The sequence below is a fragment of the Apium graveolens genome, chromosome 5 (genome assembly GCF_009905375.1).
Source record: "Apium graveolens cultivar Ventura chromosome 5, ASM990537v1, whole genome shotgun sequence".
Taxonomy (NCBI): Eukaryota; Viridiplantae; Streptophyta; class Magnoliopsida; order Apiales; family Apiaceae; genus Apium; species Apium graveolens.
Window position 1 is genome coordinate 221160004 of NC_133651.1, and position 17590 is coordinate 221177593.

At 39.4% G+C, this 17590-nt stretch overlaps 1 protein-coding gene across 1 annotated transcript; it reads left to right on the forward strand.

Moving 5' to 3' along the window:
* The first annotated feature begins 3166 nt into the window (after window positions 1–3166).
* Window positions 3167–5172, forward strand: LOC141724858 (cytochrome P450 CYP71D313-like). Its single transcript, XM_074527143.1, has 2 exons — window positions 3167–4188; window positions 4328–5172. The coding sequence occupies exons 1-2, from the start codon at window positions 3289–3291 to the stop codon at window positions 4958–4960; spliced, it is 1533 nt and encodes a 510-aa protein (XP_074383244.1). The 5' UTR covers window positions 3167–3288; the 3' UTR covers window positions 4961–5172.
* Window positions 5173–17590: the final 12418 nt, after the last annotated feature.

Genomic DNA, 17590 nt, shown 5'->3' on the forward strand with positions numbered 1-17590 from the left:
GAAGCTATTTGTGGTTCACCCAAATAAATCAATCGGATAAAGTCAGAAATTCTGCAAGAAGAGAGAATGTGTTTTTGTTGTGAATTTCAAGAAAAATGAACCAACCCCTAAAATTGATCAATGCAACACCTATATATGAATGTCAGCATATGTGTCTTTTGCCAACAGACACATCTCAGTCTTTTGTCAATAGACACATCTCAGTCTAACAGTCATGACTAAAACTAACAGACACATCTTATTTCAACAGGTGTGGCTGCTGCCAATAAACATGTCTCATAAACAATAATACCAAAATCATAATAAACTCGAACAAAGCGTGCATTCCGCACTCTCCCGACTTGTTCAATTTAATATTATGATTATATTGATCAACTAGTTAATCCAATTACACTAAAATATCCAACAGTATTGCACGAAGTTTGCATTTAGTAGAGATTTTCTCAAACTTATAGCAATAGCTGATGTATTTCTTGAATGTTTATCATGTTAAGATACAACATTTCATAGTACAACGAAGATAAAGAGGGGGAGTAGTGTTGAATGGTTTTGACAGTTCTTTGAAAGGTGACCCCTAATTTATATGCTTATTAATAAAGGTTATAGATTATTGATCAACTTGTTATTGCAAGACACAGCAACTTGTGCGAAAATATTACCGACTATTTGTTTTTACTATGAATTAGTTGAAAATCACGATTAGAGCTATTGTACTTGCTTGATAGCCTTTGTTTTTATTAGGAATTAGGTAAATATGACAACATTTTGATGATGTTCTATATATTATACGTAGTCAATGAAAGTGGAATACCTAATATTTTGAACGAGTACATCAGAAAGATTCAACCTGGAAAAGAAAATGATGTTAGTCTAGGAGAGTTGTACTGAATCACTGAGATTTGAAGGGGTTTTCCATCTAAATGTTTTGGCTACAGAAGTTAAAATTCATGTGTTCTCAGTGAGGTGTTCACTAGTCTGATAAAGATGATATAACTCTCACTTTTTTTTGTTAATTACACACTTATCCCCCTCCTTTTCTATTTTTGACAAGTTTCTAAACTCTAACGTCCCATCAAGAAAGTGAACGATATGTTTTGCTCGGTAAATAAACACAGTTAGTTCTTGAATATATCTTTGAACTCGATTTGAAAAGAAATGATTGGGCAATTTTTGAGATTGTTAACTAACGACGAAATCTTTCCATTTAGCTTGATCCAAACAAACTGTACGATCCAAATTATATTTTATATATTATAATATATTAATTTAAATCCCGTGCGATTCACGGGTTTCTGTTAATATTTAAATTTTTTATTTATTTTGTTATATTATAATTTTAAAATTATTTATATAAATAATAAAAAAATAATATGTGATTGTAATTTAGTAGGATTACTACACTATTATATCTAATACTTTAACAATTTAGTAGTTTAGTGAATATATAACACTTTTTTTATTTTATTTTTAATAATTAGAAAAAGTTGTGATGGTAGCTTAATAGGATAAGTATACTATGTCTGTGGTAGTTTAATAATTTAGAACATATATATAACACTATTTATTTATTTTCTTAATAACCAAAATTAGGGAATAACCGTTCAACCAAACTATACCCCATTCCAGTTATTATAATATAATATAGATTAATATTATATTAAACTCTTATTTTTACATTTAATGTTTATCCATTATCAACTATTTATATTATATTTGATATATTATTTAAATCAAAAACAAAAAAAAATATACGTAAAAATAGCTAAAAATTATATGCTTAATTAATGAAAAATACATTCATTTCATTAGTTAAGATATACAATATTATTAACATTTATTAGTTAATCACAAATTAATTTTAAATTTAATAAATTCAAAAATATTAATAAAAAATTATTATTTTATATTAAACTAAATTTGAATGTTGTGATTCAAATTTGGATGGTGCATTCAAATTTGGATTATTATTTAGATCACCATTAAAAAATATAAAATAAATTATCCTAAATTTAAATTCTGAATTGTCACTTTTCTACACGTGTATTACGATCCGATCCCACTGATCAGCAGTAATACCGCCATGCATCACACATCTTGCGCAGCAGCTCGCTTTATGATCACAAACAACTAAAATTATCCGGAGCTAGCGATAAACTATCAATAATTAAACATATAATAATAATAGTTGTATGTCAGATGTACGTATATCCAAACGGAAAATGTGAATTACATTTACAGCTAACAAACAACCAAGTGTATCGGATGAGTCAAATAAGTAACAACGACTTCAATTATAATATAAGTGAGCAGTCAATGCGTATTGTTTTTAGTAGCAACCACTTACGACTATCAAATTGTTGACACAAATTTTTCAGACTCAGATCTCTCTACTCGCATATATTTAACAATAATATTGTCTTGTGCAGCCATTTTAGAAACTTCGTAATTTTAACCATACTTCGAAAAAAGTTTATCTTAGTTATTATAGGTACGACTCTATTCTTTTACACTATAAAAAAAACCGAGTTGTTAATATAACCAAGGTAGGCTCAGGCTAAATAAGTGTTTTGAGTTCAAATACTTTGTATGAACAAATCAAATCAATACTTAATATTATAAAACAGCTGAATCCAAAAAAAAAAAAATAACTTCAGGGTTGTAAATGGTTCGCCGTCGTCCGCCCATGTGAAAAGTTTGAAACATGCTGTCAGGGTTCACAAGTGTTCTAAAAATCGGTTAATTTAATCAAATATTATTAAATATTCAGAAATTGAGATGAATTTATTAGAATTTAAGTGAATATCAAATTAAGTACTCGGATATAAAATTTATTATTCGAAAACATCGATTGATAACTCAAATTTTAAAAACGGAACCTAATATCAAATCTTGAAAACGGGATCTAGTGGAAACTCAAGCTAGGACTTAGGATTACATGTTGACCCTGACCGAACAAAGTATGATCAAACAATAACTGAGAAAATGAAATAGAAATGTCGAAATATAATAATACTCCTAGTAGCATTCTAAAATTATAAAATCAAAAAAATTATATAAAAAAGGGAAGCCAAGAAAGACTTCAAAGTTCAAACCTAGTAGCATACTAATATATATTATATTATAAATTTTAACTTCTGTTACATGTTTAAATTTTGTAAAATGTTTTCTGCGCTGCAATTAGGTGTCCTTCGGTGCCTATAAATTCAAGATTCAAAACTTGAGAGTTTCATCATCATCCATATATCCCAACAAACATTTCCAGTTACATACAAATTGTCTAAATATCCAATGGCTATCCAGTTTGTGCCCATTTTCATGTTCATGATCATAACTTTTATGCTTCTCAATCTACTAAAAAAATTGTTTCGAAATTCCAGTAAGAAACTCCCCCCAGGGCCAGTCAAGTTTCCCATAGTTGGAAACTTGTTACAAGTGACTGGTGCACTCCCTCACCGCAGTCTCTACAATTTATCGAAAACTCATGGCCCTCTCATGCACCTACAACTTGGTGAAGTCTCTGCTGTTGTAATTTCAAATCCTAGAGTCGCTAAAGAAGTTCTCAAAACTCATGATCTCTGTTTTGCTGACCGTCCAACACTACTACTTGGCAATATTGTCTTGTCCAATTGCAGAGACATAGTTTTGGCCAAGTATGGTGAACACTGGAGGCAATTCCGAAAAATTTGTACCTTGGAACTCCTGAGTGCTAATAAAGTTAGGTCTTTCCGAACTATTCGAGAGGAGGAGGCTTCGGATCTTATTCAATCCATTCAATCAACTTTAGGATCTCCTGTCAATGTTAGCGAAAAGGTTTCTCATTTGGCTAACTCGATAACTTGCAGGTCTACAATCGGAAAGAGATGCAAGTATGAACATGAGCTCATTGAGGCTACTGAGAATATAGCCTATTGGGGTGCTGGTTTTTTCATGGCTGATTTGTTTCCTTCTATGCTAGTATTTCCTGTTCTTAGTGGAATGAAGCCTGCACTGAAAAAGGTTAGGCGAGAGCTCGATCATATATTTGATTACATAATTAATGAACACAAGGAAAAGTTGGCTAGTAGAAAAAATCAAGGAACCAAACTTGATGCTGAGGAGGAAGACCTTGTCGATATTCTATTGAGGATTAACGATACTCTGCAACTTGAATTTCCGGTTACTTCCAACGACATCCAAGGCATCGTTTTGGTAAGTCATGCCATATCCTTAAAAAAACAAGCCCCTTATTTTTGAATTCATCTAAAGCTTTAAATGTTAGCAAGTAATTAAGTTAACTCATTCTCTTGCAAATCATTTTGCTTACAATTTTTTTTTAATATTTATACAGGATATGTTTACCGCGGGAACTGATACGTCTTCAGCAGTGCTGGAATGGGCAATGTCAGAGTTGATGAAAAAACCAAGCGCAATGAAAAAGGCACAAGACGAATTGAGAAACGCACTAAAAGGAAAGGAAAGAATATGCGAAGCTGATATTCAGGGATTGACTTATCTAAAGTTAGTGATCAAAGAAACTCTGCGTTTACATCCACCAGTTCCACTACTACTCCCTAGAGAATGTAGAAAAGAATGCGAAATAGATGGATACACAATTCCAGTAGGAACCAAAGTCATGGTAAATGCATGGGCTATCGGAAGAGATCCCGATCATTGGGTTGATGCTGACAGTTTTATTCCGGAAAGATTTGATGGAAGTTCAGTGGATTACATTGGAGCTAACTTTGAGTTTATTCCGTTTGGTGCTGGACGAAGAATGTGCGCGGGTATCTCATTCGGTATAGCTAGTATTGAGCTTCCTCTTGCTCAACTACTCTATCACTTTGACTGGACACTTCCTAATGGAATGAAGCCCGGAGATTTGGACATGGATGAAACATTTGGAGCAACTACTAAAAGAAAAAACAGCTTGTTCTTGAATGTCAGTTCTCACATTCCAGCCTCCAAGAATGACTCAAGTTAATTTCTTCCAAAGCCGCCATGGTTTGTTTATTTTGTGTAAGTGCAGGTAAAATTGCAGAATCTTGTACAACTCTTAGTTGATATGTAGATGGGGAGTGAGGTAGAACTTATGCTGTAATGGATTGAATGTGTGTTAGTGTTGGAGAGTTATAATTGTTTTCGATTAATAATGTACAGTGTTTGACGAATAAATAAACTTGCTTCTACGAAAAACTGAAGGGATGCGCACTGAAGTATATATTATAACTTATTATGCCTTAAAAAATATATATATTCAAAACAGATAACCCTCCTTAAACAAATTCAAAACATATTCTAACCGTTCATTTTTCCATTTTTCTCAAAAAAGTTGATCGAAAATAAGAATGTTAATCACAAGTACTTTGAATTTATGGGCATGTATGTCTGTGACCAAGAGGTTTACTCAAATTTGCCAAACAAGATTCATAAATCAAAAATGCATTTTTGCGAATTTAAGTTGGATTTCATTATACCCGAACACCCACTCTATTAGGTGTTACATGCCTGGCAGCCTGCTCTTGTGCTTCTGTTATCCCCGTATCAGCTGATCACTCAGAGCCTTCAGTTGGAGTACCATCTTCAGATCCATGTCCCGTTGTTCCACCAGTGTGGCTATTCTACCTCCACATGTGTTGCAGCCCGTACCACTGCATGCCATTCCACCCCCAGGCATGAGGCCACCTATCAGAGGACCTCCACCAGCTGATTCAGATTCCACTGGGCATTCAGTTGCGAGTGCCCCATTCCAGTCTACATTGCCCCCAGTTCCTTACTACCGGTATGAGGCTCTTCTATTGGAGCGTGATTCCTTGTTGACCCAGATCCGAGAGCTACAACATATCATTATGACTACGGATGTTGATCGTGGTGTGAGGGAGCTTCGAGAGGAGATTCATGTGACGCGGAGGGTTCTTGAGGCTAGGCTACATGGAGCTACACTACCTGGCAGAGGCCCTGATGCACGGAGGGGATGGGCCACTGAGGTGATGGAGGACTTTGAGAGGCTGGGAGGACCAGAGTTTCCTTGGAGTTGAGTCAGAGATCCAGAGATGAAGATGCTAAGCAGTGTTATGGTTATGTATTATGTTTAGTAGTGTGTAGTGTGTATCAGTAGACTTTTGGGTTGTATTTATAGACTAGCGATGCTGACTAGTGAGTAGATTGTTGTACCCTTTTGTTTTTACTTCTAGACTAGCGATGTTGACTAGTGAGTAGATTGTTGTACCCTTTTGTTTTTACTTCTGAAGCGTCTTTACGCTTATACTACCCAAAACTTTTGATCTATATATATTAGTACCTTTTCCTTTCCAGCACTGTCATTTACTTTACTGCACCTGTTTTACTTTACCTTATTTATTGCACCAGTTATACCTCTGTGATATTATGTACCCTGTTCCCTTAACTGTTTATATTCTGTAAAGAAGCATGCAATTTACTTAGTTCAACTGTTACAACTGTTTTCAAAAAGAGATATTTCAGTTTTACAAAACTTTTCTTTTATGCAAAGAATTTGATTTAAAAGCTAAATAAGTTGTTTGATTCTTTACAGAAAATGCCTCCCAGAAGAAATACACGCACCAACACTCAGAATGAAGAAACTAACAACAATAACCATAATAACCAAGATGATACAAACCAGAATGTGAACCCAGGACCTATAGACCCAGCAATAGCCCAGATTCTCCAAATCTTGGCCCAACAAACAATTCACCTGGCACAACAACAACAAAGACAGACCAATCCCCAGGTAACTTTCAAAACTTTTCAGGCAGTAAACCCACCAGAATTTAAGGGTTCCTTAGAGCCGATTGAAGCAAATGTTTGGTTAAAGGAGATAGAGAAGGCATTTGCCTTAGTGAAGGTAAAGGAAGAACAAAAGGTTGAGTTTGCAAGTTACTATTTGAAGAATGAGGCCACCTATTGGTGGGAGATGGTGAAAACATTGGAAGGTACAGATGTTATTACTTGGGAGAGTTTTAAGGAATTATTTTTAAAAAAGTATTTTCCTCAGTTTGTCCAGGATCAGATGAAGCTGAAGTTTTTAGAATTAAAGCAAGGGAATATGTCGGTGGCGGATTATGAGATTAAGTTTGAAGAATTGTCAAGGTATGTGCCTTCGTATGTGGATACTGACAAGAAGAAGGCTAAGAGATTCCAGCAAGGTTTGAAGCCATGGATCAGAGGGAAGGTAGCCATTTTTGAATTGGATACCTATGCAGGAGTTGTACAGAAGGCTATGATCGCAGAGACAGAGAGTGAGATGTCACAGAAGGAGAAAGAAAGCAAGAAAAGGAAATTTGAAGGGAATGAAGGTAAGTCACAACCAGGGAAGTTTCCAAATTTTAATAAGGGCAAGTTTCAGCTAGGGAGGAATTTTAATTTCAAGAGACAAAATGCAAGCGACGGAGGCCAGGGCAACGGTCCAGTTAATGCGAATCAACCGAATCATTTGAGGTTAACTTTTCCAGATTGTCAGGTATGTGGAAAGAAACATGGAGGAGTTTATAACAAGTTGAATGTGGTGTGCTTTAAGTGCAACCAGAAAGGGCACTATTCAAGGGAGTGCCGAAATCAGCCCGCAAGAGAGCCAGCAAACAAGGACCAGCCTATCCGGAATCCAGCCGTTAAGGTTCCAGCCATTGGATTTACGTGCTTTAAATGTGGAAAGCCAGGACATATGGCCAGGGATTGCAAGACACCAGCCCCAGTCGGTAATGCATTGAGGATTATGGGATTTACTCCATCAGTGAATGAGACTCCAAGGGCTAGAGTTTTTGACATGTCTGTGAAGGGCTAGGATACTGATATCGTGGCAGGTACGCTTAATGTGAATTCTTTATGTGCCAAAGTGTTAATAGATTCGGGAGCAACTCGATCGTTTGTTTCACAAGATTTTATTAGCAAGTTAAATTGTCCAGTTGAGTATTTAAATGAAATAATGACTGTGGAATTAGCAAATCAAGAACGTGTATCTCTTAATCAAGTTTGTGGGAATTATGAGATTGAGATTTCTGGTAGTAAGTTTTGTGTAGATTTGATACTATTTAAGCTAGGAGAATTTGACGTTATCTTAGGAATGGATTGGTTATCTAAGCACGATGCCCAGATAGATTGTCGAAATAAGAAGGTAATGGGGAAGACACTAGACGAAAGAATAGTAACGTTCAAGGGCCAGAAGCAAGTAAAGAAGTTCTTAACGATAATTCAAGCCAAGAAGTTACTACGGCAAGGATGCGAGCATTTCGTGGCATATGTGATTGATAAAAGTCAGGAGCCAGCAAAACTTGAAGATATTCCAGTAGTGTATGAATTTCCAGACGTGTTTCCCGACGAGTTACCAGGACTTCCTCCAGATAGAGAAGTTGAGTTTGCAATCGACTTAGCACCTGGAACAGAACCGGTATCCAAGGCCCCGTATAGAATGGCGCCCGTTGAGATGAAAGAGCTAGCGAAGCAATTGCAAGAGTTGTTAGAGAAAGGAGTAATCAGACCCAGTGTATCCCCGTGGGGTGCACCAGTATTATTTGTCAAGAAGAAAGATGGAAGCATGAGACTGTGCATCGACTATAGGGAGCTCAACAAGCTTACAATCAAGAGCAAATATCCGTTACCCATAATTGACGATCTGTTTGATCAATTGAAGGGAGCCAAGTACTTCTCCAAGATTGATTTAAGATCGGGATATCATCAACTGAAGATCAAACCAGAAGATATACCGAAGACAGCTTTTAGATGAAGGTATGGACATTACGAATTTTTAGTGATGTCTTTTGAATTGACCAATGCCCCGACAGCGTTTATGGACCTGATGAACAGAATTTTCAAGGAATACTTGGACAAGTTCGTTATTGTGTTTATAGATGATATTTTGATTTATTCAAAGATGGAAGAGAATCATGCGGAACATTTGAGAATAACTTTGGAGATTCTAAGGAAACAGAAGTTATATGCTAAATTCTCGAAGTGTGAGTTTTGGCTACAGGAAGTTCAGTTCTTAGGACACATAGTCTGTAATGAAGGGATCAAAGTGGACCCAGCAAAGATTGAGGCAATTACAAATTAGGAAAGACCGAGAACACCCACCGAGGTAAGAAAGTTTCTTGGGATTAGCGGGATATTATCGTCGATTCGTTCAAAATTTTTCAAGGATTGCCACACCATTGACAAAGCTTACACGGAAGAATGAAAAGTTTATATGGAACGATAAATGCGAAGAAAGTTTTCAGGAATTAAAGCAAAGATTAATTACGGCACCTGTTTTGTCACTTGCAGACGATCAAGGGAATTTCGTAATTTATAGCGATGTTTCTCATAAAGGACTAGGATGTGTTCTAATGCAGCACGAGAAGGTGATTGTGTATGCGTCAATGCAATTGAAACCACACGAACAGAAATATCCTACTCATGATTTGGAGCTAGCAGCTATAGTTTTTGCTTTGAAGATATGGAGACATTATCTGTATGGAGAAAAGTGTGAGATTTACACGGATCACAAAAGTTTGAAGTACATATTCACACAAAAGGAGCTTAATATGAGGAAAATGAGATGGTTAGAATTGATCAAGGATTACGACTGCTCGATTAATTATCATCCCGGTAAAGCGAATGTTGTAGCAGACATGTTGAGTCGGAAGGAAAAGTTAAATGTGTTATCAGTACCTGAAGAGATATATAAGGAATTTTAGAAACTGGAATTGGAGATTAGAGTTTGCAGGCCTAAGGAAGCAAAAGTGTACAGTATGACTTTCCAGCTGGAGTTGTTAGAGAAAATAAAGAAGTGTCAGGAAGATGTAATGGATCAAGATATAAATCGTTTGGTAGGTGAAAAATTATGCATGCAAAAGGATGATCAGGGTATTATTAGGTTTTCTTCTAGAATTTGGATTCCACCGGTGACGGAGCTGAAGAATGAAATTTTACAGGAAGCACATAATTCAAGGTATTCAATCCATCCAGGGAGTACCAAAATGTATAGAGATTTAAAGGAGAATTATTGGTGGCCAGATGTGAAGAGGGAAATTACGGAATGGGTTAACAGATGTTATACATGTCAGAGAGTTAAAACTGAACATCAAAGACCAAGTGGATTGCTACAGCCATTGGAGATTCCAGAGTGGAAGTGGGAACATATTGCCATGGATTTCATAGTTGGATTACCAAGGACAAGGGCTAATCATGATGCCATTTGGGTTATAGTGGATAGACTTACCAAGTCAGCTCATTTTCTGCCTATAAATGAAAGATTTTCGCTCGACAAGTTAGTCCATATGTACCTGAAGGAAATCGTAGTTCGTCATGGAGTTTCTGTGTCTATTGTATCTGATCGAGATCCAAGATTTAATTCAAGATTTTGGAAGAGTTTTCAAGAATGCTTGGGAACAAGACTGAATGTAAGTACAGCTTACCACCCACAGACGGATGGCCAAAGTGAAAGAACGATCCAGACGATTGAAGATATATTGCGTGTTTGTGCTATTGATTTCAAAGGAAGTTGGGACGAGCATTTTCCTCTGGTAGAATTTGCTTACAACAACAGTTATCACGCCAATATTGGGATGCCACCCTACGAAGCCCTTTATGGATGCAAATGCAGATCTTCAGTGTATTGAGATGAAGTAGGAGAAGGAAAAATACTTGGACCTAAACTAGTACAGCAGACAAAGAAAGTGGTTGAAATTATCTAGAAAAGATTGATAGCCGCACAGGACCATCAAAGGAAATATGCAGACCAGTCAAGGAAAGACATGGAATTCGAAGAAGGAAGCTTGGTATTACTGAAAGTATCACCGTGGAAGGGACTAACGAGGTTTGGAAAGAAAGGAAAGCCGAGCCAAAGATATGTCAGACCTTTTGAGATTCTAAAGCGCGTTGGTAAAGTAGCTTACGAATTAGCGTTACCTCCGCACATGGAGCACATTCACAATGTTTTTCACGTATCAATGCTTAAGAAGTATAATCCAGACTCTAGGCATGTAATAGAATATGAGCCAATAGAGCTTCAGGCAGATTTATCATATGTAGAGAGTCCGATAGAGATTCTAGAGGAAAGAGAGAAGGTATTGAGAAATAAGGTGGTAAAGCTACTAAGAGTATTATGGAGAAACCCAAAGGTTGAAGAGTCAACCTGGGAATTAGAAAGTGATATGAGAGAAAAGTACCCTCATTTGTTTTCTTAGGATATTCTGAGGACATAATCCTTTTAAGGGGGGGAGTGATAGGGATAAATAAGTCCTGATTTTATGATTAATGGGCTGCTAGGCCCAATAAGAAGATGTATGATATTCAGACCAGAAAGGTTAAGCCTGACGGACCAGATCAGGCCTGGTGGAATAAAAAAGGCCCAAAAGCCCTGATTATTAATTAATTTCGTAATTAATTAATAAGGGAAAAATCAGCTATTGAGAAGAGTCCCGATAAGGATATAACTCCTTATAGATTAGCCTCAAGGGGACCTAAAAGGATAAGGAATCAGCTTCCTACTTCCTAGGACTCCTAAGTCTATTCTAATTATGAGACTTGTCCACCAGGTCTCCTATACCAAGTCCAATTCAAGGACTCCCAACATCTATATAAGGGGTCTCACCCCACAAATCAGAACTACGTTTTTTGGCTTGATTCTCTAATTCACAGAGATACGTAGGCATCTCGTAAAGGCAGAATTAAGCTACGATACACGAGAGCAGCCATTAAAGGCCTCGAGCTCCCGAATCTTAGTAATAAATACAGCAAATAATAACCTTAGTTTTTTATCCATAACATTTGGCGCCGTCTGTGGGAAACACAACAACAACCATGGCGAGAACACGGAGAACAATTGGAGCTCTAGAGGAAGGAACACCATCAGAGACAACCCAGGTGATTTCATCAACCGTAGAGGTTCCTCCCCATTCAACTTATGCATCTACTCAGGGGGAAGCCCAGACAGGGGCAACTCATCCTCAGCCATAAGGGACAACTCCCCCGACTATTCAAGGTACGAATCCTCAAGTTCAACAAGTACATATACCTGTGAATTCTCGACCCGTCGGGTATGAATACTCAACTATTGTTACTACTAACCCCCCTTATGGGATGCCCCTTCACCCTGAGGTTGGAGGAAGCGGATATGCTGGGCGAAGCGAAGCACGAGGGCGGTCGCCCCCCTATATACGAGGTTTGGGTCCTATCCCTGAGGATCGGGAATTTTCTGGTCCATACACTGAGAGAGACTCCGAATCTTCGGATGATGAAGTGGCCCCGAGAAGGAGGCGTCCTGGAAAAGAGCCAATGGCCGATGGAAGGCAACGCCCCCAAAGCACCCCAGGGGCGAATCCCCAAGAAGTGCAGGAAAGGATCAGGGCTCATGAGGCTGAAATCCAAAGGCTGAGGCGTGATTTGGAGGCTCACCAGGCCACCAAACCCCAGATACCTCCTAGGGGGGAGAAATCCTCCTCCTGTCATAGACCTGGATGGTCCGGTAAGAAGAAGGGCTTTTGTCCCAAGAACTGATCCAAGCAATCTCCTTCCCCTTGGAGATCCTGATGATCCAACTCCACCCTTCACAGAAGAGATAATGAATGCCCATATCTCAAGGAAATTCAAGATGCCCACTATCAAAGCCTATGATGGCACGGGAGACCCCGCTAATCATGTTAGGACATTCTCTAATGCACTGCTGCTGCAACCCGTGAATGATGCTATAAAGTGTCGGGCTTTCCCTCAAACCCTGTCGGGTATGGCTCAAAGATGGTACAGTCGCCTGCCCCCAAATTCTATTGGATCGTTCAGAGAATTAAGTCAGGCTTTTATTAAGCAATTCATCAGTGGAAGAGTCCATGAGAAAAGTTCGGCATCTCTTATGAGTCTTGTGCAGGGAGCTAAGGAATCCTTGAGAGATTACCTGAATCGTTTTACAAAGGAGGCTTTAAAACTCCCAGACCTTGATGATAAGGTAGCCATGATAGCACTGCAACAAGGAACCAGGGATGAGTTTTTCAAGATGTCCTTGGCCAAACGTCCCCCTGAAAACATGTTGCAACTCCAAGAGAGGGCAGGGAAGTATATCAAGGTTGAGGAAAGCATGAGGAAGACCGTAGTAAGTAATGAGCCCACTGGAGGCAAGAAACGAAAAACTGATCTGGAGTATATCGCTAAGGACAAATATCCTAGAACCGAACAAAACCCTGATTCAACCCCCAAGAAGGGAGGACCTGGGCAAAAGTTTACTGAATACGCTAAGCTGAATGCTCCCAGAAGTCAGATTTTGATGGAGATTGAGAAAGACAGAGATATTCGCTGGCCTAAGCCCTTGAAGGATGATCCCGCCAAGCTAGATAAGGGCAAGTATTGCAGGTTTCACAAAGATGTTGGCCATGACACTGATGAGTGTAGGCAATTAAAAGATGAAATTGAGTTTTTGATTCGAAAAGGAAGATTGAACAAGTATACTGGAGATGGAGGGGACAGAAACAATAATGGAAGGAAGAACTTTGAAGATCGTAGGAGGGACCAAGACGATCAGGGGCGGAATCCCCAACCTAGAGGGCCGGTTATAAATGCAATTTTTGGAGGACCGCGACGCCCTCGAGGGCCAGTGATAAACACGATCTTTGGAGGTCCAACTGCTGCTGGATTGTCCAAAAATTCCAGAAAGGCATATACTAGGGAGGTTATGCATATTGTTGGAGAAGCCTCGAAGAGGGCCAGGACATAAGTAACATTGGCTTTTGATGATTACGACCTAGAGGGTGTGAAGTTTCCCCATGACGACCCGCTGGTCATAACACCGATAATAGGAAATAGCCCGGTTAAGAGGGTCCTTGTGGATAATGGTGCTTCTGTGGATATCTTGCTCCACGACACCTTTCTAAGGATGGGGTATAACAACTCCCAGTTGACACCAACCGACATGCCGATATATGGATTTGCTGGAGTAGAATGTCCTGTGGAAGGGATAATCAAATTGCCAACCACCATAGGTACGGAGCCAAGGCAAGCAACGCAGATGCTGGATTTCGTGGTGGTAAAGGCTAGTTCAACTTATAATGCTATCATGGGGAGAACAGGGATACATGCCTTCAAGGCAGTCCCCTCTTCCTACCATTCAGTCATGAAGTTTCCCACCCGAAACGGGATTGGAGAAGAGAGAGGAGATCAAAAAATGGCTAGAAGCTGTTATGTGGCCTCTTTGAGGGCAGATGGAGTCGGGGGGCAGGTTCTTCCTATTGAAGATATGGATGTTCGAGAAAATGATGAGAATAGAGGAAGGCCAGCAGAAGAATTGATTTCGGTTCCTTTAGACCCCAAGAATCCTGAGAGGATGACTTTCATTGGAGCCACATTAGAGGAGCCCCTTAGAGGGAAGTTAGTGAAATTTTTGCAAGAAAATAGTGATGTGTTTGCATGGTCAGCAGCTGATATGCCAGGCATAGACCCGGAGTTAATTACTCACAAGCTAAACGTGGATCCAAGCCGGAAGACAGTGAAACAAAAGAAAAGAAATTTTGCCCCGGAAAGACAAGAGGCTATAAAACAGGAAGTAGAAAAGCTCTTAGAGGCTGGTTTCATTGAGGAGATTCAATTTCCAGAGTGGTTAGCAAACCCTTTAATGGTGAAGAAGGCTAATGGAAAGTGGAGGATGTGTATAGACTTCACTGATCTGAATGATGCATGCCCCAAAGACTGTTTTCCGCTGCCTAGAATTGATACTTTGATTGATGCCACTGCTGGACATGAGATGCTGAGTTTCATGGATGGATTTAGCGGATACAACCAGATCAAAATGCATAAGGATGACATTCCAAAGGTATCATTTATCACTGACTTTGGTGTTTATTATTATCTTGTTATGGCGTTTGGTCTCAAGAATGCAGGAGCCACCTATCAAAGGTTGGTGAATAGAATTTTTAAGGATCTTATTGGTAAGACTATGGAAGTTTATGTTGATGACATGTTAGTCAAGAGTCTAGTAAAGACTGATCATATAGCCCATTTAAGGGAAGCTTTTGAGGTCCTGAGGTACCACAAGATGATGTTAAATCCTACGAAGTGTGCTTTCGGAGTAGGATCTGGAAAATTCTTGGGATTAATGGTCTCAAAAAGAGGAATTGAGGCTAATCCCGATAAAATAAAGGCGATCCTGGACATGGAACCACCAAAAACTATCAAGGATGTTCAGAAGCTCACAGGAAGGGTTGTTGCGCTAGAACGCTTCATCTCCAAGTTAGGAGACAAGTGCTTGTCATTCTTCAAGTCACTAAAGAACATTAAAGACTTTGTATGGAGTGAGGAAAATCAGAAGGCATTTGAAGAATTAAAGAAATATATGGGCCAGGCCCCGTTGTTGGCCAAGCCAGTTCAGAGTGAAGTTTTATTCTTGTACTTGGCTGTTTCAGAGAACGCCTTGAGCGCAGTGTTGGTTAAGGAGGAACTGAAAGTCCAGAAACCCGTATACTATGTCAGCAAAATCTTGCATGGTGCTGAGTTGAATTATTCAATTATTGAAAAATTCGCTTTAGCCTTGGTAATGGCTTCAAGAAAGCTGCGTCCTTATTTTCAAGCTCACCAGATTGAAGTGCTAACAAATCAGCCACTGAGAAACATCATTCACAGTCCCAAGGTAAGTGGGAGACTGATTAAGTGGGCAATAGAGTTGGGAGAGTTCGATCTCAAGTATAAGCCGCGCACGGCTATAAAAGCCCAGGCACTAGCTGACTTCGTGGTGGAATTTACCATACCCAACCAAGAAGTCGGGGGGCAGGAAGATACCATACCTCAAGACAAGGGAGTCGACAATGGGGATAAAGAGAAGGATGATAAAGAATATTGGGTTCTCTATTTTGATGGGGCATCAAAAACAAACTCCAGTGGAGCAGGATTGGTTTTGCAAAGCCCTGATGGATTCTTAATTGAGTATGCTATGAAGCTAGACTTCCCAACCACAAACAATGAGGCAGAGTATGAAGCCCTGAGAGCTGGCCTTGCTCTAGCTGGAACACTTAGAGTCAAAAACTTAAAGGTCCGTGGAGACTCGAAGCTGATCATATTCCAGGTAAAGGGAGAATTTGAGGCAAGGGATGATACGATGGCTAGATATGTTCACCTAGTAAGGGCTGTGATGACCCAATTTAATGAATGTCATGTTGAACACATTCCAAGGGAAGAAAATGCTAAAGCAGATGCGCTATCAAAGTTTGCTTCATCTGAGATTGAAGAAAGTTCAGGAAGTGTGTACTTCCGTGTTTTGAAGACACGAAGCATAGATGTTAAGCTTGTGGCTCCCGTAGGCCTGGGGGCGTCATGGATCGATCCCATTAAGTCTCACATTCAAACTGGATGGTTGCCAAGCGATGCAACTGAAGCACGAAAGTTAACTGTTCGAGCACTAAGGTACTCTTTGATAGATGGGATTCTGTATAAAAGATCTTTCGTGGTTCCTTACTTGAGGTGTCTCAGGCCCGATGAGGCACGCTCGGCTCTTGAGGAAGTGCATGAAGGTATTTGTGGACAACACTTGGGGGGCAGGGCCTTAGCTCATAAGATAACCCGTTCAGGCTTTTATTAGCCAGAAATGATGGCTGATGCCAAACAATATGTAAAGAAGTGTGATCGCTGTCAGAAGCATGCACCAGTTGTTAGACAACCCCCCGAGATGCTGACCTCTATCAACTCCCCAATCCCCTTTGCTATATGGGGGATGGATATTCTAGGGCCTTTCCCTATGGCCACAGCACAAAGGAAATTTCTGATTGTAGCCATTGATTATTTCACTAAGTGGATTGAAGCCAAGCCCTTGGCCAAAATCACAACTAAGCAGGTTGCACAATTCCTGTGGGAAAACATTATGTGCCGATATGGGATTCCCCGTATCCTCGTCACTGACAATGGAACACAATTCAACAATGAGGAATTCAAGAAGTATTGTGGAGAAAATGAAATTGAGTTACGGTTTACCTCTGTGGCTCACCCGCAAGCCAATGGGCAAGCGGAGGTAGCAAATCGGATAATCCTGGATGGACTACGGAAGAGGATCGAGAAGTCAAGAAATAATTAGGTGGATGAGATACTTCCAATACTATGGGCCTATAGAACTACCTGTAGAGTCACGACTGGAGCAACTCCCTTCATGTTGGCATATGGGGCAGAAGCAGTGGTTCCCGTGGAGATATCACATTCTTCTCCAAGAATTCAAGCTTTCAATGCTGGGGAAAATGAGGAAGGGCAAAGGTTGGCGCTGGACTTAATTGATGAAGTGCGAGATAAGGCACATGCAAAGATAGTAGAGTATCAGAAAAAGGCTTCGTTCTACTACAACCTAAGGGTTAAAGAGAGGTTTTTCAAACAAGGTGATCTAGTCTTGAGAAAAATAGAGGTTTCTGGTGTCGGACAGAAAGGAAAGCTAGCCCCAAATTGGGAAGGGCCGTACAGAGTCAAGAGCATTCAGGGTAGAGGAACCTACAAGCTGGAAACTATGGATGGTTTTGAAGTCCCGAGGACCTGGCACGCACAAAACCTGAAGGTTTACTACGTGTAAGATAGGCGAAGTACGATTCTCACTTGTCATTGTGACAAGTAGGTTTAAAAGCACCTGGAAGCTTTGTTTGCGTAGGATTTTATATTCCAGTAGAATTTA